Here is a 24,490-nt window from a genome sequence, read left to right as displayed (position 1 = left end):
CTGCTTGCGTTCCATTTGATTGGTTCTGCTTTTGTCGAGTTCTCAGGCTGATGTTGTAAGGGGAAATAAGCTGATCGCCGAGCAACCACTCCTTACCCGGAAAGATGGCGGATCTACTGAAGCAGGCTCATTTGCAGCAGAAGAGGTGACAGTTGTTACCATTTACAAATACTGTGATGAGTGTGTATCTGTAATTCGTAGAATAGGTAGCAAGGCAATGCTCTTTAATTGAAAGCTAGCTTTATTCACCTACTATGTATACATGTTCTTGTATTGTATTCTGAAGATGAAGGTTTATGTTGTCTGGACTATGGTGATGATGATCTTTGACAATATTTAAATAGGGGACTGTGATTGCTGGTTGTGTGTAAAGAGAATGCTGTGCCAGCCAGTCCTGGAAAATGAAGGTATTTATTATAACATGGAGGATTCCATAGAATATTACTATCCTTGTTTCTGTTTGGTGACTAGGGGTGAGCTTAGGCGTGTTCGCATGCTCCACGTGTAAAGCCCGCCAGGAAGTCGGCGCAGCGCTGACGTACGACGAGCCGAGAAAATTAAGTTCAATAGCCAGTGCGACTCTTCTGCTTAATTCCCAGCATGCACGGAACTTTTGTGTGTCGGAATTGTTTGCACACGATCTGGCTTTCCGACAACGGATTTTGTTGTTGGAAAATTTGAGATCCAGATCTCAAATTTTGTGTGTTGGAAATTCCGATGGAAAATGCCCGATGGAGCCTACACATGGTCGGAATTGCCAACAACAAGCTCCCATCGAACATTTTTCGTCGACAATCTGACTGCATCTACAGGGTGTAAGGGTGACCATACACACAACAACCTGATTGCACAATCCTTGTACAGTCTTGTATACGTTTGCTAAAACTATGCAATATGAGGGTAAAACTATACAATTCAATCAATCAAAACACTCAGACCCTTACATTATATAGTAGATCTAAAGAATAATGTATAGTTTATGGTTAGCTTGAGAGCTTATCTCTGGTGTTTGTGGTCATTTAACTGTAGCTGTAGGTTGCTAGTTCAGCACATCTGTTCATTTGAGACACAGACAAGATTATTAGACTCTGGATTGGTCACACACCAGGGTACTGGTGTATTCAGACACAAGATCAAACCCACCTATCCTGTCAGGAAGCTGCCAAAGCTGACAGTTAGGGATGAGCTCAGGTGTGTTCGCATAGAACACGTGCAGAGCCCGCCAGGAAGTCAGCAGGGCACTGCGCTAATCACAGGCAGTGAGACATTGCCCCGATGTGTGGCTGCAGAGATCGGGCAATGTCTCACTGCCTGTGATTAGCACAGCGCTGCACCGACTTCCTGGCGGGCTCTGCACGTGTTCCATGCGATCACGCCTGAGCTCATCCCTACTGACAGTCAATTGTAGGCAGCAGATACATTCCCTGCCCTGCTGCCACACATATGGCCAGGGAAGGCCCCAGCCACCTGTGATTTACTAGCTGTTGGCATTAACAGCTCCCAGGAGGAATTGTGGAATCTTACAAATTGCTCTTTGTTTCCCCAAAAATAAGCCGGGTCTTATATTAATTTTGGCAACCAAAAACACAGTAGGGCTTAAAATAAGACTTTGAAATTTGGGAAAATAAAAGACATATGACTAATAGGTGTTATGTCAAACCTCATCCTAATATTTGTTTTGTCTTCAGTGTTAAAATTGCTCCAGGAGCTGTTGTGTGCGTGGAAAGTGAAATCAAAGGGGATGTGACAATAGGTCAGTACACGTTTAATTCTCTCTACTACATGTTATTTAAAACAGTATTAGTCCCTGAAAAATATATAATATATTGCAGCTTATTAGTTCTTCAATGTAGTGGCTGCATTCATTCATTTTCTTTTTTATGCTTTTTTTTTTCTCATAATGATGTGGCCAATAGCACACCTCGTGTCTTAGGCCCCATTCACACTGAGAGACGCTGCTGTGTCACGGCTTTTCCTATACTGTAAGGCTGGATTCACACCTATGCAGTTTTAGTGCTTTTTGCATTTTTCTGATTTGCACTACAAAACGTGTTCCATAGGAAACCATGGTAAATGGACTGTAGTGCAAATCTGCATAGGTGTGAATTTTCAGTTCCTGGAATAGATTATTATTAATATTTGTCTTTTATGATTAGCTTGCTTTTTATCAATTTTTCCATATAGAATTATTTGTTTGTGAGGTTTATGGTTGACCCATTTTTAAAATGGGCTTTTAAGCTAAAAATATGTTGGCATACTCTATCTATCTTATTCTGTTATCCTTGTCCCCTTGCCTCTCATACAGGTCCAAGAACTGTGGTTCATCCCAAAGCACGGATATATGCTGAAGCAGGGCCAATTATTATTGGTGAAGGCAATCTAATAGAAGAGCAGGCTTTTATACGTAATGGGTAAAGTATATGGCATGAAAAATGACATTTATATCCGGTATAGAAGGAAGTAATGGTTAAAGTGGTTCAGTCACCCTAATAAAAAATAAAAATAAAAATTCAAGCCTCACTGCAAAAGAAGAGTTCTAATCTATACCAGTTCAATAGGAGGTGACTCTGATCTTCCCCTCCCTCTGGCCGAAGGAACTTCCACATCCAACACATTTTCAGGGTGTGTCGAATGCTGAAGCTTTGCCTGTCAGAAAGGCCTGAGATTGTGATACTGTAAAGTTAGTGTGGATAGCACTTATGACTGTACAGCACATGCCAAGTTGGTGTTGGGGATCGTCCATAGTTCTAAGATCTGTTTTGGCTTGAAAACAATCTAAATGTCAGTAGACAGCATATGACTTTCACTTGCTGAGCTCTTCCGTAGAACCTCATGGCCTGCTGTAACAGCCCATAGTTCACACAGTTGTAATCTTGCAGGGGTAGGCAACCTTAAAGAGACCTGAACAACATGGGAATAGGCAAAGATCTCTGGGCATAGTGTCGCCCAGTGTCACCCCCTCACACCTGATTTAAAACTCCATATGCTATACTACCATGTTGCAATCGTGTGCATTGTACTACAATCATGTGTTTAAATCAGATGGTGTGGAGGCAAAATATCGCCTCCTCAACACCTGTCAAACACACTTGGATCACTTTTTAGAGGAGAAGCAGGGGCTGCTGCACTTGTGAATGAGCCTTTTTGTATTCCGCAGCAGCACCTTTAGAGCTCGTTCACACGTGAATTTGGGGGATGGTAAAATCCTGCGGTTGAGTCATGGAATTACCACCCTGATCCCTACCCCCTTTAGCTGAGGCAGCAGCCAAAGGTGTACACATGCTGCAGCAGTAATTAAATCCCCTGATGCTTTTGGTGGATGCTGTAGACTGCCAAACGCGACCAATTCAAGTAAATGGGGTCACTCTGCAAGTGCCCTGCAACTGCATGCTTCTGCAGGGTCCAAGGGGTTAAAGCAGGTATAAGGAAAGCAACACAACCCTGCCTGCTTCAACCTCTTGTTTACTGTACTGCACAAGGTTGCAGGGCACTTGCAGAGTGGCCTCCTTCACTTGAATGGGTTATGCTTGGCAAGTGCTACAACCACCAACTATGACATGGTGTATAACTCCTGCTGTGGCTGTGACTTGTGTACACTCCTGGCCACTGCAGCTAAAGGGGGTGCGGTTGGGGCAGGGGTGATAAAAAAATAAAAAAACATGTCTATAGGGTTTTACTACCTTCCCAAACTACAAATGTAAATGAACCCTTAGCCCTTGTACACACGGTCGCCTATCTGGTATTGTGCTTACAGTCAATGCTGCTTCGCCCTTTATCACTAAGGATGAACTGTCCTCAGCCCTAGCCGGTTTAGAGCACAGGGTTGCTGGCATGATTGCCTCCATCCTGCAGGGTGACAAGAAGCATGACAGATCCCCTTCCCGGAGCCTCCGAAGTTTGGAGCAGGAATGGGTTGAGAAAGGGGGAAGAGCAAAAAGCTCAGGTTTCTGTGGAGGGCCTGGAAAATGAGTCTGCTTCCGAGCAATCTGGACAAGAAGATATCCAGTTGATGTCTGCCCCTCAGTCGCAGAGGCCTTTGATCCTGACTCTTACCGAAATGGTTTGTTCTGCCTCTTGCAGAGGTTACTGAGCCCCCCTGGTCCTCTTTGAGTTCCCTGAGGCCTCTTCAGGCCGCACAGACTTTCCCCTTACATCTTCTGTTGGAACAGGCGGTGTATGCTGATTGGGAACATCCTGACAGGATTTTTGTTCCTCCCTCCTAAAGAGGTTTTCCCCTTTATATCCCATAGATTAAAAAAAAGTTAATTAAGAAGTGGAGCATACCAGCCGTAGATGCAGCAGTTTCTTCCTTAAACAAGAACTTAACTTATCCGAGCGATAACGCTCAGGGCTTGAAAGGCCCTGTTGACAAGAAATTGGAGTTATTATTAAAGGCTTCCTTTTCTTTGGCCAGTTAAGCTATTCAGCCAGCTGTTGCAGCAATTGGTATCTGACAGTCTGTAAGGATCAGGTCAGACGGCCTGACAGGCCTAACCAGGGGGATGATCTGGCTGAAAATGAGACAGATATTCCTGGAGCCCTGTGCTTTGCTGTTGACACCTTTAAAGGATTCAATACACCAGGTTTCTTGTTTGGCTCTCTTGTCTGTACATATACACAGACTTTTGAGGCTTAAGAACTGGTCAGCCGAGCTTCCTTATAAAAAGTTATTGGCAGGTTTCCCCTTTCATGGGGAATGTTTGTTTGGTGATCATTTGGACAATATATCCAAAAGATTTCCTGAGGAAAGAATTCGCTACTTCCTGTGAAGAAAACCACCAGGCGTCCCTCGTTTTAAAGCCTCAGGGACTGCTTCCTCAAGTGTCTCAGTGCCTAGGCAGTTCCGCCACCAACAGGGCTCTAGAGCCAAGGGCAAGCTGCAAGGCCTGGGCCAGAAAAAGCCCTGGGTCCAAAACTCTTCTAAACCCAGCACCAAGCCCTCCTTTTGAGGGGACGCCCCCACTCTATCGGGTGGGGGGAAGGCTGCTGCACTTTGCGGACATTTGGAGAACAATAGTTTAGGACGAGTGGGTCACCTCAACTATTTCCCGTGGTTGCAGGCTGGAGTTGCGGGGGGGGTTCCCCCTCAGAGTTTCCTAAGATCCAGCATTCTCTTGGATCCTCCAAAAAGAGACTTGTTGCTTCAGGCACTACATCATTTGGTGCTTCAAGAAATGATTGTAGAGGTTCCTGTATCAGAAAAAGGCACTAGGTTTTTTTTGTTTGTTTTTTATCAATTTTTATTGGATTATGAACATTATACAGTATATTACAGAGTCCTTGAAAGACATGAGTCTTTAACAAAATACAAGAAAGCATTTAAATGGGGGTGTATTCCCCTTCTATGACTTTACAATCTCAGATTAACAGGCAAGTTGAACAATAAATCCTGTTAGTACTTAGGTGTGGGGAGAGATGGGGAGAAGGATAAGGAAGCTTGAACTGGTTGACCCGGTGTCTGGTTGACATATTTATATGATAGAGCACTATAAGGACAAACAAACAAAAATATTCCCATTAGAGATATATGGATTAAAGAGGCAGAAAAGGAATGGCTGTACTATTTCACATATATATATATCTCCGATACATGCTGTAGGTGTGGAGGATTGCTAGACTAACCGTATTGGAGCCTAGTTGAAGGGTTTTTATGTGCTTGGGGCCAGTTGTGTAGTACTAATACTCTATAAAAAGCTGCCTGATTTATGGGGTTATGCAAGATTGGGCGACCCAATTGCATGTGGTTGCCTTTATGTTGGGATTTTTTCCTGAGACTAGTTAACGAGGGTTGGTGTGGTCCTGTATTGCAAGTTTTCCCAAAGAGTTAGTGATATTACGTTTCAGGTACCAGTCCGTATAGCAAAATGGGTAAATTATCGATGATATCTCCTTGGTGTCATAGGTGTATTCTATAAATTTTCTCCATCTGGCAAAGAAATGTACATTGGAGTGGAAGTTCGATAAGATTGTATCCTGCCTTTCGAGTTGAGGCACTAGGTTTTGCTCAAACCTGTTTACGGTTCAAAACAAACGTGGATGCAAAGCTTATTTTGGGCCTAAGGTCCCTAAACCAGTATGTACTCTAGTATCTACTGATCCACTACAGATGCCAGTCTCTCAGGCTGGGGAGTGACCCTAAAGAGGCTCACACCTCAGGGGAAATGGTCAAGGACAAAGCAGATCCTGCCCATCAGCATCCTGGAATTAAGGCAGTACGCCTGGCCCTAGGGTCCTGGACGGTGGAGCTTCAGGACTGTCCTATCTGGGTTCAGGCCGACAATGCCACTGCAGTGGCCTATATAAATCACCAAGGCGGTACCAGAAGTCGCTCAGCTCTGAAGGAGGTGAACCACATACTAACCAGGGCAGAGGGACATGTGTCAATTTTATTGGCAGTCCATATCCCGGGAGTAGAGAACTGGAACGCAGATTATCTCAGCCGCCAGCAGATCTGCCTGGGGGAATGGTCCCTACTCCCAGGTGGCTGCCTGGGGGAATGGTCCCTACACCCAGGGGTGTTCCAGGAAATTTTCCAGTGTTGGGGATGTCCAGAGGCCGACCTATTGGCATCCAGGTTCAACAACAAGCTACAGGAGTTTGTGTCCCGAACAAAAGATCCTCTGGCAATCGAAGCAGATGCTCTGGTAGTTCCATGGAGTCAGTACTCCCTGGTTTATGCTTTCACTCCATTCCTTCTCCTTCCACATTTGTTGCTCAGCATCAGAGAGAGAGGGTTCCGGTCTTCCTGTTGTCAACAGCCTGGCTCAGAAGGCCCTGATTCCCAGAGATTGTGAGACAATAGACGGGCCATGGACACTTCCACATCGCCCCGATCTATTGTCTCAAGATCCTATATTCCACCCCAATTTACAGTCTGTAAATTTGACGGCATGGCTATTGAAGCCAGGGTGTTAAAGGAGCATGGCATACTGGGACCAGTGGTGTCTACCCTAGTGAATGCTAGAAAAGCTGTCACTGGAAGATCTATCATAAGGTCTGGAAGAATTATATTAGTGGGGGGGGGGGGGGGACAAGAAATTGGCATCCTCGGAAATACGTGATTGGGAGAATTCTCTCTTTTCTACAGTCAGCTGTGGAAATCAGATTGGCTTTAAGTACAAGCAATGGTCAGATTTAGGCCCTATCAGTATTCTTCCAAAGGCCTTTAGCCTTCCATTCGCTGGTCCGAACTTTTATGCAGGGGGTAACTCGTTTGCTTCCCCCCATTAGGTCACCTATGTGTCCTTGAATTTGGTGCTGTCTATGTTGCAGAAACAACCTTTTGAACCTATCCATTAGACTTGCTGTCACACAAGCTAGCCTTCCTGATGGGCGGAGTTGGTGGCCCTTTCGTGCAGGGAACCATAGTCGATCCTTCACCACGACAGGGTCATGTTACGCCCTGTTCCATCCTTATTGCCAAAAGCGGTGTCAGCCTTTCATTTAGATTGGGACAATATTTTCCTGCCTTTTTGTCTCTCAGGCTCGTTTGGCGGAAGAGAAATGATTGCATTCCTTGGACGTTGTCCGGGCAGTCAAGGTTTATTTGTCTAGATCTGCAGAGACCCGAGGATCAGACTCCTTTTTTTGCTTCACCAAAAGGACCCAAGAAGGTGAAGGCAGCTTCCAAGCCTTCCATTAACAATTTGGGTCTGTCAATTGGTCATTCATGCCTATGGTCTGAAATGTAAAGTTCCTCCCTTTAGGGTGAGAGCCCATTCTACCAGGGGTGTAGGAACCTCCTGGGCTTTTCGCCATCGGGTATCTGTGGCTCAGATTGGTAAGGCTGCTACCCGGTCTTCAGTGCATACGTTCACAACATCAAGTGGATGTTTGAGTAGCCGAGGATTTGAGTTTCGGCTGTAATGTACTGTGGTCTGCTGTATAAGGTCTGGCTATTGTTTGGCAGGGTGTCTCCCTCCCCTCAAGGCTATTGCTCTGGGACGTCCCAGTAGGTAATGAATAATAGTCTAACTCTGCGTCCCTTCATGTATGAAAAAGAAAATAGGATTTTTTTTCATCATACTTACCTGTAAAATCCTTTTCCTTGAGTATGTCATGGGACACAGAGGTCCCTCCCCTCTTTTTGAGGATTCAGTGCTTGCTACAAAACTGAAGTACTTCCTGTATGGAAGGGGTTATATAGGTCTAAAGACCTTTGGTCTACCAGTGTATATTCAACTGGAGATGAAGTCTAACCCAGTAGGTAATGAATATTAGCCTAACTCTGTGTCCCATGATGTATGAAAAAGAAAAGGCTTTTACAGGTAAGTATGACGAAAAAATCCTTTTTATATATATTTTTTATTTTTTTATGCGGTTTACTACTGTTTTTAAAGTAGCTGCTCCAGGTCCACAGAACAGTTATTATTCCATCCTTCTGTGATAATTCAACAAATTAAATAGATGAGGCCCTCCACTACTTGTATGTAATGGCTATTCTAGCCTACTTGGAGTCACTAAAGAATGGAGAAACTCTGAACCTTTTTTGTATTAGAGGCAGACTAAAAAAGTGGCATGGAGCATAAAAAAGCTCTATCTCAAGGGTTGATAAGGTATGTAGTAAAAGAGGAATATTGATTTTTAGCTTCTCCATGAGAAATCAGAACACTTTCTGAGAGCCTTCACAGCTTTTTTGAGCAGAAAAGGTGAGGGCAAAACTAGAGTAGATTTGCGGGGCAAGGTTGTAATACTTTTGTCAAGTAGACTTGATCTCCAGTCAGGACCAGACTTTGGCATTAAAGTCCTGTAAGCAGTGGTTCCTTCCTAAGTAAGTTTTGATTTCTCTCTTATTCTCTCATGTGTTTTCCTGGAAGATGATTGGGGAAAATTTAAGTTCGTCACCTGGTAACTTAATTTCCAAGAATCTTTAGGACAGCAGACTATTTGCCTCCCTAAGTATGTATTTTGAGTAAATTTTATCTAATCATTGCCGTTTGACCTCTTCAGGACCACCCACCCACACTGTACTGTGGACATGCGGCTCCTACAGACACAGCGACATACCCTTACATCACAGGTTTCCTCTGACGCAGAAGGTTATTGTCAGCAAGTCCCTGCCAATGATTCATGGCCGGGGCCTGCTGATCGTCTGTAATCAACACAGGGCTCTGGACAGAGGGAGCAATCTCTGGAGCTGAAGTGGTTAAGCTCTGCCTTCAGTTTCCTTGTATTATTTAGACTATCAGGTAGCTGGGGCTTTTTTTTTTTTTTTGGGGATATGAGCCTTGTGTTTTCTCTTTATAGGTGGACGGATCCGCACTGTAATGGTCTATCCTGAAAGATTCCTGAAAACAAATTTCCCAAATAACTTTTTTCTTTTTTACTTTGTTGCCTTCTCTGCAGTCAGCTGGCTGTTTTGGAGTTGAAGGATTGATACTTTGATGGACATTTGTCTCTTCTTTCTGTGTTAAAGTGGTTCTGCACTGAGGAAAAAAAAATATTTTTTATGTTTAAGCTTTAAAATGTATCTCTTTAAATAAAACCGCTTACCTTTCCTGCATTTGTCAGTGAAGCATGTCCGTTTTTAGTCCAAAGTTTGCTTTTTATTCTTATTGTTCGGCAGATGTCATTTTTCTTGTGGGCATTTGAAGCCCACAAGCAATAATTTCCGCCTTTCTTCCTTTGTTAGGAACCAGCATGCTTTGCCGGTTCCCGTGCATGCTCAGTAGCTACAGCTACGAGCGGTGTAATTCAAGAATGTTAGGACAACGGGCGGTGTAGTGTCACATTTTGCTGCCTATCACAGGATGCTGCGGAAGTGACGTTGCCGCCAGAAATTGCGTACTGCGCATGCGCGATGCGTTCCAAACACTCGCGCCGTGCGTTCCAACATAGCAAATTACCGCCCCCGTTCTCATGTGAAGCCAAACGTGGCCGGCGTGATGACGTCACGTCGGCCAAATCTCGCGAGATTTCGCAAGTGTTAGCCGCAATGACTCCTGGGATTACTCGGACGAGATCCCAGGAGACAGTGCGGGGATCAGCGGAAGTGATGCTGATCCCCGCATAAACCCCGCCCATAGCCGCAGGGGAAGAAGAAAACAAGTGCATAGAAGGAAAGGTAGGAGAAATAAAAATAAAAATGAAGGGGCATTGTGCAATATGTGGAGGTTAGGAAAAACAATAGCACTAGGATACAAAAATGTGTGCAGAACCGCTTTAATTGTAAAGCTGAAGCAGCCAGAATCTGGAGCAGCTGTGCATAACAGCCAGTCAGCATTAATCTTTCATTTTTAAAGCTCAAGATAAACAAGCTGATAGAAAATGATTGGTTGCCATGCACAGCTGCTCTAGATTCTGGCTGCTCCAGTATTGATAAATTCCCTTATCATGCCAATAAACTTTTTTCCCCTAGTTGGGTCCGTTTTTCCTAGATGGCATTACCTAAACATAAAAAAAAGTTATTTATTTATTTTTTATCCTCAGTTATCCTGAAAATATTGCACCTGACTCAGAAGACGTGGAGCCAAAACCCATGGTCATCGGTACCAACAATGTGTTTGAAGTTGGATGCTGTATCCATTAAGCAAATATCAGATAAATTGTGTGTGAGATTAGCTTTACTTTCTCTATTCTTAAAGCCAAACTTCTCCCAAAAGCCTAGACGATCCGAGTGGAAGTTCGCCCCTACCCTCTCTTTGCCTACAGCCTTCTGGGAAATGTTACAGTTCCCAGAAGGCTGCAGGACCACTCGGAAAGTGCAGTAGGAAGCCATTAGTAAACATACCAGTGCTGGGACCCAAAGACCCGGCCTGTGTGAGGACAGCACTGAATTCCTAGATAGGTAGGTGTCCTTTTAGAGTATTTGTAGCTTTTTTGAAAAATTTTTGAGGGGACTGAATATCCACTTTAACGAATAAAGCTGGCCTTATACCTGTGTTTCTCCTACTTTTTTTTATTTTTTATTTTTTTATTTTAGTCAAGGCATCCATGAAAAGTATTTTCAGTCTAGAAGATCCCCAGCCTAGGTCTTGGTTACTGTGTGTCGAGGAACGCGGACAAAATTGCACGCATTGCTGACACACAGGCAACTGTGCTGCTCTTTAGCAGTTGCTCAGGGGTGCCATTTAATTCTTAATGGTATCCCATATATTGGCAAACATGGTGTGTTTTTTGTGCGGCGCAATTTAAAAAGACAAAAAGGGTCCGGTATTTCTTTTGCTGCATTTTTGGAGGTAGGGCAGCCCATTGAAATTAATAAGCTGCCCTACATGCAGCCTTGGTGAGGAGGTGACATATTGTCTCTTCACCACCTGTCAAATGCCTCCATCTGAGCATGGACCGCTTTTGAGAGGAGTGGCAGTCCTTGTTGCTATTGCGAAAAAGCCCTAAAAAAGCACTTCTGATTGTACAGGAATAAAAGTAACATAAATACACACATATACATATAAGCACTCACACCAATATACCTGGAAATAAACGCACTCACATGAAACACAAACACACTCCTGTATACACAGCTTCACACATACAAGCTAGGTACTGCACTGTAGGGGAGGCAGAGAGCACAGCACACACTCGGAAAGACACCTGCCCTTCCCTGCTTTCACTTTCCTGTAGTGCCCATGTTCGGCTGCGAATTGGGAGTCTGCTCTTATCTGACAGCATTTCTCTATCAGGATTCTCTACCTGACATCCTCAGGCAGCACCCCGATTGAGAAAGGCTGACTTACACTATATAAGGTTTTTTTTGTTCAACCTGGAGGGTGAATGAAAAAATATAATCCATCTCTCCGAATCCCTCTGTTTAAGCTTATTGTATTCTGATACCTGACAGCAGCAACTGTAAGAGTAGCCAAACATCGGCTGCATCTTATTAGACGCAGCCACTGTTTGGCTGAATATTTTACATCCAGCATCTTATTTTTATTAATTAAAGAATGTTGACAGGGAAGGGGCTGAGAAGGCCACTCACTACGCAAATCTGTCTGTTTCATCTGGAACCGGCAGAAATTCAAACAGCTTTAGGAAGACTGAAAAACATGTGAATTGGTACTGCAGCTATTTTGTAGCATAGCTGTAAAAAACAAAAACAAAAAGTGGATAAAGCTGGTGATTTAGCTTGAAGATCATTGTCTTTTGGCTGCAACAGTAAATATGAGATGGGAGCTTTGCCCACACATGGCTGATCCAATTAGTGAGCATGAATGAGTTATCCCTGCTTTACCTACACCATTATCTATTAGAAAAATAAAGAAATGACTAACAAATCAATGTTACTATGAGTTGTTTAAAGCAAAACTATTGTCATGCTAAATATATATATAGTGTGTGTGTGTGTGTGTGTGTGTTTAGATAGATACTGAACTGTCTTGCTATCAAAAATGTGTAATTTTTTTACCCATTGTAATCCTGGCACCCCTGCCAGACAGCAAAGCCAAGTCATTGACCCTACTTTTCTCCACTATAGTTAAGAAGTACACTTTAGTCAGCAAACCCCAATCAGTATTCGGTAGAAGAGCAGTCAACATCGCGGGAGCAATGCTAGAACACTCCTTAAACAGGAATGTCATACTTACCTCTACTGTGCAGCTCGTTTTGCACAGAGTGGCCTCGAACCTGCTCTTCTGGGGTCCCCCGGCAGCTCTCGCAGCTCCTCCCCCGCATCAGATAACCCTCTAGGAGAAGCGCTCTCCCGAGTCCAGCATTTGCATCCACAGACACGAATGCCACACTCTGCCCCACACGTCATTGGATTTGATTGACAGACGCGGAGCCAATGGCTGTGCTGCTATCAATCTATCCAATCAAGAGCCGGGACCCCATAGAGAGAGGGACAGTGCGTCCCAGCTGAGGAAATTGAGTGGCTCAGGTAAGTAAAATGGGGGGGGGGTGGCTGGGGGGCCAGTGACTGGCAGGTGTTTTTTCACCTTAATGCATAGGATGTATTTAGGTGAAAAAACACAAGGGTTTACAATCCCTTTTAAGGCAGTGTTTCTCAATTCCAGTCCTCATGGCCCACTAACAGGTCATGTTTTCAGGCTTTCCATTATTTTGCACAGGTGATTTGATCAGTTTCACTGCCTTAGTAATTACCCCAGCTGTTTCATCATCTGAGGGAAATCCTGAAAACATGACCTGTTGGTGCACCTTGAGGACTGGAATTGAGAAACACTGCTTTAAGGCAAAGAAGACAAAAGGGTGCATGCAATGAGCAGCTCTAGTCTAGGCTGTTCCAAAACAATAGGGTAAGGTATTTGTACTAGCTAATAAAAAATATTTTGCTGAAGTCCACTTCAACATTTGTTTCTTTGAGCACAATAGTATGATTCTTGTGTTTTGTTGGTAAATGTCTTCTCTAAAACAGCTGTTTTACACATATTGGGTAGAAAGAGAGTATTGCGTTACTGATTTTCTAAATGGCTTGTAAATGCACAATACCCCTAAATAGACCTTAATAACAACATCCAGATTCTCATGCAATGAAGATTGGAGACAACAATGTTATTGAATCAAAAGGTAAGCTGTTACTTTTTATCCATTATTACCTGATTATAGAATGGAAATTAATGGGGTTGATTTACTAAATCTGGAGAGTATACAATCTGCTGAAGCTGTGCATGGTAGCCATTCAGCTTCTAACTTCAGCTTGTTCAATTAAAGGGGTTGTAAACCCTTGTGTTTTTTCACCTTCATGCATCCTATGTGTGAAGGTGAAAAAACATCTGGCAGTGACCGGCTGCCATCCCACCCCCCTTTGTACTTACCTGAGCCCTGGAATTTCACCCGGCATGGACGCGCTGTCCCTCTGCCCGGGGTTCTCGACCCTTGATTGGATAGATTGATAGCAGCGCAGCCATTGTCTCCTGCTGCTGTCAATCAGATCCAATGACGTGGGCGCCGGAGGGGGGGGGGGGGGTCATACATTGATGGACTCGGGAGCGCACCCGCAAAGTAATCCCCCGGGAGATCGCTTCTCCCAGGGGGTTATCTGATGTGAGGTGTGTTTATTTAAAATAAAAATTCAAGCTTTACAATCACTTTTAAGCTTTGACCATAAAACCTGGAAAACTATTGATTTCTATGCAGAGCTGCACTAGATTTTGTACTCTCCACTTTGTTTTAGTAAAACAACCCCAGTGTCTTTGTTTTATGTTGCTTGTAAAATGACTGCTGTGGCTTGGCAAATACCTAAACAAGTACATTTGTGTGAGTTGTACATCCAAATGTACTGTATTTGTTATCTATACAATATCTGCAAAAAGGTGCAATGATTCTATGGGTGGCTGTGCACAACACTTGTGGCAAATAGGCAGGGCTGGGACAAAAGGTGGGCAGGAGGGACGGCTGCCCTGGACATTGTAGCATCATGTGAAGAGGGAGGGGGCACCACGATGATATGGTGGGGGAGGAGATTTGTGTTGGGTGGGGGAATTTGGCGGGCAGCAGTGAGTAAGAATTGTTCTAGAAGGGGAAATTTGTAAAGGGGGGTGCTAGGAGAGGTGATTTGGAGGGGGGAGAGGATTTGTGCTACATTGGCAAACATTTGTGCTGGGAGGGGCAATTTCAGTAGGGGAGGATTTGTCCTGGGGGGAGGAGCAATTTATTCTTGGGGGGGTAACCATACAGATTAGTGCTCAATTTTTTTCTTTATTTCTTTTTTGGGGGGGCGGGGTGGACTTTTGCTAGCCCATAATGCTCATACATCTTTGGGGGAAGGGGGCAGTTTGACATGTTTGCCCTGGGCTCTAGATGGCCTTGTCTCTTGGGTGCGGGAAATTTTTCCCCCATGAGCCTTTCTATTGTCAGTTTGTAGTTAAAATTACAGGAGCTTGTGCAGTATGTGTGTAGCACTGGACTACAACCCAGTGAGTTGCCAAAAATCCTCCCCTCTGGAATCAATGTTACCTCAACCTCAATGTTAAATCAAATGACAGGAATGATAAAGGTGTTCTTATATGGATACCATCTTTCATGTATGTTGTTACAGTACAGTCTATTTCTGTGCTGTCTCCATAGTTTAAATATTTTGCAAGAGATTACCGTAGTATAATGCATCTGTATGACCAAAACGGCCATCTCCCAATCTAAATTAGCTGGTGGATAGCCAGATTTTTTTCTATTGGTTTTTTATTGGTATCATTTTCCATCTTGACAAAATAATTTCTTCCCCTCAGACTTTGTTTTAAAGCAACCTATCAGGGGAAAAAAAAATAATTACAACTAGAACTATTATAATTGCCCTTAGTGGGCTTCTTGCTTTCCTTCCATTCTAGCACTGCAGCTTCCACAAGACTTTTCTGTATTCTGCCCTTTCAGAAATGTTGGATGACTGTGCCCCCTGCAGCACACCGTGGTTCCATCCTCCAACCCCACCATCACTACTGTTTTCTATAGAGACATAGGTGTCAGAGGAAGGAGTCACAGCATGTGGTAGGGGACACAGGTGTTCAGCGCTCCCAGAAGTGATGAATGCTGAAAAGGCTGGAACGGAGGGGAGGTAGAAAACACAAGCTGCCAGAGAGGTGAGCATGATGCCGCGTACACACGACCGGACTTTCCGGCAGAAAAGATTAAACGGTCTTCCCGACGGACTTCTGACCAAACAGACTTTCCGATAAGGGAATTTCAGTTAAATCACGATAAAGATGACACCTCACCCCCCATACAGTGGGAAGCTTTAAAATGCGTATTAAGAGGACTGTTCATCACGCACGGAAGTAGAGTAAAAAGGGAAAACGAGCAAAGGAAAACTCAATTGCTGTTGGAAATTGGGAGACTGGAAGATAAGCACAAACAGAAAATGAAGCCAGAGGATTATATACTCTTAAAAGATAAAAAAATTGAGCTACAGGCCGTGCTTGATGAGGAGTCTCTCCGGATAAGGGATAGAAATAAAACACATTGGTATCAATATGGAAATAAACCGGGGAAACTACTAGCAAAAACATTGAGAGACCAACAACCTACAACATCTATAGTAAAGATCTTAAAAACAAACGGGGAAATAACACACGATCCAGCTGAAATTATAAAAACATTTCAAAACTATTATGATAAACTATATAATATAGAAATACAGCAGGAAAATAAAAAGGAGGAAAGGGGGGAAGAGATTCGAAAATATGTTAACGAGACAGCCTTGCCCAGATTCTCTAGAGAAGCAATTGAGGAAATGGAAGAAAAAATCTCAAGGGAAGAGATACAACAGGCAATAGCCGAAATGGCCCTGGGAAAGAGCCCAGGACCAGACGGCTATACAGCAAGGTTTTATAAAGTATTTCAAAATCTAATTATACCCTTACTTGAAAAAACATACAACTCAATAACTAAAACGCAAACCTTTGCACCACAGAGTACAGAAGCTCACATTATACTTATTCCAAAACCAGAAAAAGATCATACATTAAGTAAAAACTTTCGCCCCATCTCATTAACAAATATCGATATTAGACTTTATTCAAAAATTATATCTAATAGATTAACCCCAAGAATGCCGGAACATATAAAGCTAGATCAAACAGGGTTTATAAAAGGGCGAGAAACCAGGGATAATATAATAAAGACATGTACGCTTATGGAATATGCTCAGAGAGCCGCCATCCCAGCCTGTTTATTAACTATAGATGCTGAGAAGGCTTTTGATAGGGTGGGATGGCGGTTCTTAGAAGAGGCATTATTACAGATAGGACTGGGCCCTAGGATGTTAGGCAGAATTATGGCACTATATGCCAACTCAAGAGCCAAAATAAGAATAAACGGGATGCTTTCAGAGTTTATAAAGGTATCAAATGGGACCCGTCAAGGATGCCCCCTATCTCCTTTATTATATATAATAGTAATGGAACATCTAATTAATGCAATAAGGGAAAATAAAGATATACAAGGGATTAAAATTAGAGATAAGGAGTATAAATTGGCAGTATACGCTGATGATTTATTACTTTATATAACAAATCCTATTATAACAATCCCTAATATAATAAAAGAACTTGATAAATTTGGGGAATTAAGTAACTTCAAGGTAAATTATGAAAAATCTGAAATGATGAATATTACTTTAGAAGATAAAATGCAATCACTTTTACAAAAAGATTTTCCGTTTAAATGGCAGAAAGAGATGATTAAATATTTGGGCATCATGATTCCGAAGGATCTGAAGCAGATACAAGAACTCAATCATAATGTGATTATACGTAAAGTAATAAAACAATTGCAAAAATATGAAAGAATAACACAATCATGGTTAGGGAGAATAAATATAGTAAAAATGGAATTATTACCAAAGGTCTTATATGTATTCCAAACGCTACCCATTGCTTTATCTAAGAGGATAATGATGGATTTAAGGAAGGCTATAAATAGTTTTATATGGACAAAAAAAACCTCCCGAATAAAAAGAGAAACATTAACTAGAACAAAAGAAAATGGAGGTTTGGCTTTACCTGATTTTTTAAAATATATGCAAGCGGCATCATTGATTAGAATTATAAATTGGCAACATGACAGTAAAAATAAACAATGGGTAATGTTGGAAGAGGATATTGCAGGTATACAGTTAAAATTCTTGCCATGGATAAGACCTGAACTAAGGGAGAAAAAAAAGGAACTACCAATTTTTGTGAGAGCTACTTTAAAAATATGGGATGCGGTGCTCAAAAAAGGAAAGCTATCCTCCAGGACTGGACCCTTGTCCCCATTGATATCTAACCCAGAATTTAAGCCAGCATTGGAAAGTGTTAGCTATTTGAAATGGAATAAGATGGAGAATATAAGACTGATCCAGATCCTGGTGGATGGTAATATGCCTAGTTTAAGCGATCTTGGATTAGAAATAAAAAAACACTGGTTGCAATATCACCAACTAGAAACATTTATTGAAACCAATATAAACTTAATAAATAGACCATTAACTAAATTTGAGCAGATAATATTAAAGGAGCAGAACCATAAAAATAAACTATCTAAAATATACGAATCACTGTTACCCACAGGAGATATTAGAGACTTAATAGGAATAAAAAAGTGGGAAGAAGAGTTAGGAGAGATAATTGTAGAAGAAGAATGGAAAAAAATATTAGGAATAATACACAAAACCACAACGGCATTAAAACATCAAGAACGAAACTATAAAGTAACAATGAGATGGTATTGGAGTCCAGTGGCACTAAAAATAATTAATAAAGGCAACACAGATAAATGCTGGAGATGTGGGATAGAAAAAGGGACAATGGAGCATATTTGGTATAGTTGTAAGAAAGTAAAAAATTTCTGGTTAAGGATTTTTGAGATATATCAAAAAGTGACTGGAAAAAGACTGACTCCAGATGTGAAGATAGCATTATTTTCTCTTACGTCAGATACAGTACACAATATGAAACAGGGGATAATACAACATATGACAACAGCAGCTAGAACAATAATAGCACGTAAATGGAAAGAAACTATGAGTCCAACAATAGGAGAATGGATATGTGAAATGAACGAAATATGCTTTATGGAAAAACAAATAAGAGTAGAAGGATATATAAATAATCAACTACCAATTGTATGGAAACAATGGGAAGAGTTTAGGTCCTCTAGTGGAATGAGGGAATACTTATAATGTGGGGTGGGGGAGGGGGAGGGGAGAGAGAGGATAGGAGGGGGGAATTGGGATATTAGAGGGAGGGGGGATAGATAGGGAGGGGGGGAAGGAGGGAAAGATGTTAAGAAGAGAGGGGGGGGGGGGGGTTTTCCCTTTTTTTTTTTTTTTTTTTTTTTTTATTATTTTTGAGTGTATGGGGATATGGTAGTAAATGTATTATATATTGAGAGAGTTTTTTATGTATGATGTAGTAAATGTATCAGAATGTATTATGGATAATTTTGAAAAAAAGAATAATAAAGAGAAAATTTGAAACAAACAGACTTTCCCACACACGAACAGACCAAAGTCCGTTAGTTTGAACGTGATGGCGTACGACGGTCCTAGATAAGGAAGTTCAATAGCTGCCCTAGTGTCGTATTTGGTCCGTCGGACCAGCACACAGACAAACGGTTTTCCCGTTAGAAATTGATTCCGTCAGACAGATTTGAAACCCGTTCTATTTCTAGGTCTGTCAGAATTTTTGAAGAAAAAAGTCCACTGAAGCCCACACACGATCGGGATATCTGACTGAATAATTCCGTCTGACCTTTTCTGCCGGAAAGTTTGGTCGTGTGTGTACGCAGCAATAGAGCTCAGCCATCTAGTGAAGGGATCTTGCAATCGGAATTTTTTTATTGTTTTTATTTTAATCATGGCAGGGTTGCTTTAAGCAGGAAAGTGCACTTACATATCAATTAGCAATCTTTGTTCAGACAAAAAACAGGAAGCCTGGAAAAAAAAAATCCTCAACATAAATGCTGTAATCACAGTATTTATAATGGTACGGAAATTCCTGAGCAATGTTTGTACAATATTATATGTGGAAATGTGCTTGAAAACTAGGTCTGATAATATATAGCTCTCATTATATGTACATTTTCAAAATATGCAGAACGTGGAGCTGCTCTTGTGTGATTTGTTTCCTGATTAGATTTTCAGACGTACCGTATATACTATTTTTTTCCCATACCACATATGTTTTTTTTGATATTGTACCATTGACAATGTAGCAGTGCACATGCAGTTGTTCTGTTATCAAGTCATTTAATAAGAATAGTAGCAGAAAGTCTGCTCTATGCAGGAAAATTACCATCCACATGGTCACAATTTGATCTTCTAGTTCAAAATACTTCTGAAACCTCTGAATGTAGAAAAAATATTAGTTGGAACTCCATGTATATTTAAATATTGTGATATTTTATCACAATAAATACTGTTCATAAATGGGTTTTGCAACATTCCTATAATATAGAGTGACGCATAATAAATGCCCTTTTAGGATAGATAAGAGTTGCCATTGCCAACTTGTTTTTGACCCAGAATAGGCCTTCAGTCAGACCCTCAGTTAAGGGAATTCTGACATGTGAGATGAAAGTAGACTGCCATCACTGAACTCCTAAAAATGCTAGTTTCCTGACAGTCTTACTGATCCACTGGTTTAAGTGCTTTCTTAGTCTCTGACCCAGCAAGCATGCAGTCGGGTAAATTAGAACGCAGACTTTGCAGCCAGATACAACTAGCTTTGTACCTTTTTTAAAGTGTATGTTTGGGCAGAAAAATAAAAAAACAATAATGCAATTTATGCAGAGTTCCCCATATTTTATCCCTTTAAAGTGTAGAAAAATACCTGGCAATATTTGCAGAACTCGAGCAAATTCCTAACTTTTTCTTACAGGCTGACAAAGCTGCCTCTTTTGTACTGAAATCTCAAGTAGTAGTGTCAGCCCTGCCTGAGTTCTCCCTGCTGGATTTCAGAACTCAGACTGACACACTGTCCGCATGCATGAGTTCTTTTTCTCCCAGCAGCAAAACACAGCTGTCTTGAATCTTGCAAACCTAAGGATGTCACAGGGAGGTAGTGTAAGCTATTTCTCACTAATGTAAAACATGGTAAAAAAAATATTATCTATATACAGTACCTTGCAAAAGTATTCACCCCCTTGGCTTTATACCTATTTTGTTACATTACAGCCTTTAGTTCAATGTTTTTTTAAAATCTGAATTATATGTAATGGATCAGAACACAATAGTCTAAGTTGGTGAAGTAAAATTAGAAAAATATATATACATAAAACTATTTTTCATAAATAAAAATTGATACGGGACATGTGCGTATGTATTCACCCCCTTTATTATGAAGCCCATAAAAAGCTCTAGTGCAGCCAATTGCCATCAGAAGTCCCATAATTAGTGAAATGATGTCCACCTGTGTGCAATCTAAGTGTCACATGATCTGTCATTACATATACATACCTTTTTTAAAGGCCCCAGAGGCTGCAACACCTAAGCATGAGGTGCCACTAACTGAACACTGCCATGAAGACCAAGGAACTCTCCAAACAAGTAAGGGACAATGTTGTTAAGAAGTACAAGTCAGGGTTAGGTTATAAAAAAAAAAAAAAAAATCCAAATCTTTGATGATCCCTAGGAGCATCATCAAATCTATCATCAAATAGAAAGAACCTGGCACAACAGCAAACCTGCCAAGAGACAGCCGCACACCAAAACTCACAGACCGAGCAAGGAGGACATTAATCAGCTCCTGGAGGAGCTGCAGAGTTCCACAGCAGAGACTGGAGTATCTGTACATAGGACGACGATAAGTCGTACGCTCCATAGAGTTGGGCTTTATGGCAGGGTGGCCAGAAGAAATCCATTCGTTTCAGCAAAAAAACAAAATGGCACGTTTTGAGTTTGCGAAAAGGCATGTGGGAGACCCCTAAAATGTATGGAGGAAGGTGCTCTGGTCTGATGAGACTAAAAATGAACTTTTTGTCCATCAAAGAAAACGCTATGTCTGGCACAATCCCAACACGTCGCATCACCCAAAGAACACCATCGCTACAGAGAAACATGGTGGTGACAGCATCATGCTGTGGGGATATTTTTTCGGGAAATTGGTCAGAGTTGAGGGAAAGATGGATGGTGCTAAATACAGGGATATTCTTGCGCAAAAACTGTACCACTCTGTGTGTTATTTGAGGCTAGGACGGAGGTTCACCTTCCAGCAGGACAATGACCCCAAACACATTGCTAAATCAACACTTGAGTGGTTTAAGGGGAACGTGTAAATGTGTTGGAATGGCCTAGTCAAAGCCCAGACCTAAATCCAATAGGAAATCTGTGGTCAGACTTAGATTGCTGTTCACAAGCCCAAACCATCCAACTTGAAGGAGCTGGAGCAGTTTTGCAAGGAGGAATGGGCAAAAATCCCAGTGGTAAGGTGTGGCAAGGTCATGGAGACTTATCCAAAGCGACTTGGAGCTGTGATAGCTGAAAAAGGTGGCTCTACAAAGTATTGCCTTTTAGGGGGTGAATAGTTATGCACATTGACTTTTTCTGTTATTTTGTCCTATTTGTTGTTTGCTTCACAAAAAAAAAACCTCTTCAAAGTTGTGGGCATGTTCTGTAAATTTAATGATGCCAATCCTCAAACAGTCCATGTTATTTCCAGGTTGTGAGGCAACAAACACATGAAAAATACCATGGTGGGGGGGGGGGGCGGGGTGAATACTTTTGCAAGGCACTGTAGATATATAATGCTAGACACTGTTGAACTTGTGTCTTTTTTTTCAACCAGACTAACTATCTAACTATGTTATAGAACAGTGGTTTCCAAACTGCAGCCCCGAAGCCGGATGCGACCCTGTGCTTGCCTTTAGCCTGCCCTTGGAGCACTGTTCTGTACACCGACACCAACAATGAGGCATAATTTCTGCCACTGACATCAACAATGGGGCACTTTTCCTACTATTGACACCAACGTTGGGGCACTATTCCTCCCTCTAATACTAAAGATGGTGCATGGTTTACTTCCACTGATGCCAGGAAAATTCCTATTCCTCCTGGCCACAGCTCGACCCCTTTAAAGTCTGAAAAACAGTAATCTGGCCCTTTGTTTAGAAAGTTTGGAGACCCCTGTTAGAGAGGGAGAATGGGAGGCTGGGGGGTAAATTTTGAGACATGCCTATATCCTTCAAAATCAAATTGGAAATTGCATCTCTTATGTCCCCTTGTGTTACATAGTTAGTCAGGTTGAAAAAAGACACAAGTCCATCCAGTTCAACCAACAAAAAAAAAAAAACTAATGGTGCCTAATTTAGTGTCTTTTTGGAACATTGATATACTCTCTAAACTCTATATGCGCTATACATTTATAGCAAATGATGCAAATGTTCCATCCCTTATCTTTATGCATGAAATTAAAATAGATTGTTCTGTAAAATTTCTATGAAGTCATGCTATATAAACTGTAAATTCAATTTGTTCAAGTTTTGTGTTAAAAACATGAAAATCCTTATTTTTATTTGAAACCGGCTTTTTCCACTCAAAAAAGACAGCCAGGGTTGTTTTTATTAAAATGTTTGTGCATATTTAGTGGCATACATTGTGTTTATTGAACAGTCTCTTTACATCTCTTTGTGTTGGTAGCATTTGTTGGCAGGAACGTCATTCTGACCAGTGGTTGCATCATTGGTGCTTGCTGTCAGGTGGACACTTGTGAGGTTATTCCAGAGAACACGGTCATATATGGATCTGACTGTCTGCGCAGAGTGCAGACTGAGCGTCCACAGGTCAGTATGAACCTTACAAAACCCATCTATGTTATTTCTAATGTGCTTGTGAACTTTAGGTTTATTAGAATAAACCAATTTATGTGCTGCTGCTGTGTTTTTAAAGGTGCAGGCACTGGGGTATTATCATAGATCATCTCGTATGCACTTTTATACTGCAACCTGAGAACTTTCCTAATCAGCATTAAAACCCAACTCTTTTGTTTAAAGTTTCCCTTCTCTGGTCACAATATTCGCTTTCTATCCAATTATGTGCCCCACAGTTCTCGCTTTTCATCACTAGATGTCTTCACTGCCAGGTTGAAAAACACCAGGCATCATTCAACCTGGCAAACTGACCACATGCCAGGTTGAACCAACACACACACACACCCACCTTGAGGGGGCATCACTAATTTGGCCTGTCCTCAAAGTGTAATGATGGAGAGTGGCACTGACTTCAGCACATCAGCTCTGCTCTCTTTGTTGTTGTGGGCCAAGAGAATAGAAAGAGAATAGAAAGAGGACCCTGAAGCATCACATGACTGGCCTGAGACATCTGTAAAAGGTAAGTTAACAAAAAAAAGTCTGTGGGGGGGCCAAAGTTGGGCTTCAAAAACCATAGTAAAGTAGAGTGCTTCAGTTGTGGTGATGGGGTGGAAAAGCCTCAGCCAGCATATGGGTATTGCTTTTCTATAATGGCAGTCGCTTTCCTTATTTATTTATTTTTAGCCAATGGCTGTGAGTGCTAACCAGTGTGTCTTGGGGGTGGGGGCAGTCCCCACCCCCGTCAGAACACAATAGCACAGCGGGGGAGATCGCTGCACTGACATTGCTTGTGTTAGTACAGCAATCTGTATGGTGTTTTTTTTTTTTGTTCAGCCCGCCGGGATGAACAACGACTAGCCTGGCGTGTACCCCGCATTACTGATGAACCTCTTATCTGAGTCAGCTGAAAATAACTGTCACTTTAACTGTAATTTGTTTAATTCTTATCCTGGTTTGTTTTATAAATTGAGCCTAATGCCTTTTTTAAACACAATTGACAGTAATATTTTATACAGTTACACTTATCACTTTCCTCTTGAACAATTCAGCCACAGACCCTTCAGCTGGACTTCCTGATGAAGATTCTACCGAACTATCACCATCTTAAGAAGACCACAAAAATCAGTTCAGCTCCAATGAAAAACTGAAGATGCACTAAAACACTCTGTGCTTCATGTGGATTGTCTTTCCCTAACAATTATCTTTTACATAATATTCTTAAGTTTTGTTGAAATATCAATTATTTATATTTTTCAGTTCTATGTGTCTAATGATGAATTTAAAATAAAGCACATGAAGTGCTGACATTGCAGACTAA

At 41.7% G+C, this 24,490-nt stretch overlaps 1 protein-coding gene across 1 annotated transcript; it reads left to right on the top strand.

The window, feature by feature from the left end:
• Positions 1 to 24,490, top strand: DCTN6 (dynactin subunit 6). Its single transcript, XM_077476120.1, has 7 exons — positions 1 to 145; positions 1,689 to 1,753; positions 2,306 to 2,411; positions 10,429 to 10,517; positions 13,414 to 13,461; positions 23,003 to 23,145; positions 24,222 to 24,490. The coding sequence occupies exons 1-7, from the start codon at positions 105 to 107 to the stop codon at positions 24,318 to 24,320; spliced, it is 591 nt and encodes a 196-aa protein (XP_077332246.1). The 5' UTR covers positions 1 to 104; the 3' UTR covers positions 24,321 to 24,490.

The sequence above is a fragment of the Lithobates pipiens genome, unplaced genomic scaffold, assembly GCF_037356315.1.
Source record: "Lithobates pipiens isolate NorthernLeopardFrog02 unplaced genomic scaffold, aLitPip1_a1.2 Scaffold_13, whole genome shotgun sequence".
NCBI lineage: Eukaryota > Metazoa > Chordata > Amphibia > Anura > Ranidae > Lithobates > Lithobates pipiens.
This window is presented reverse-complemented; position numbering and strand designations above follow the sequence as displayed.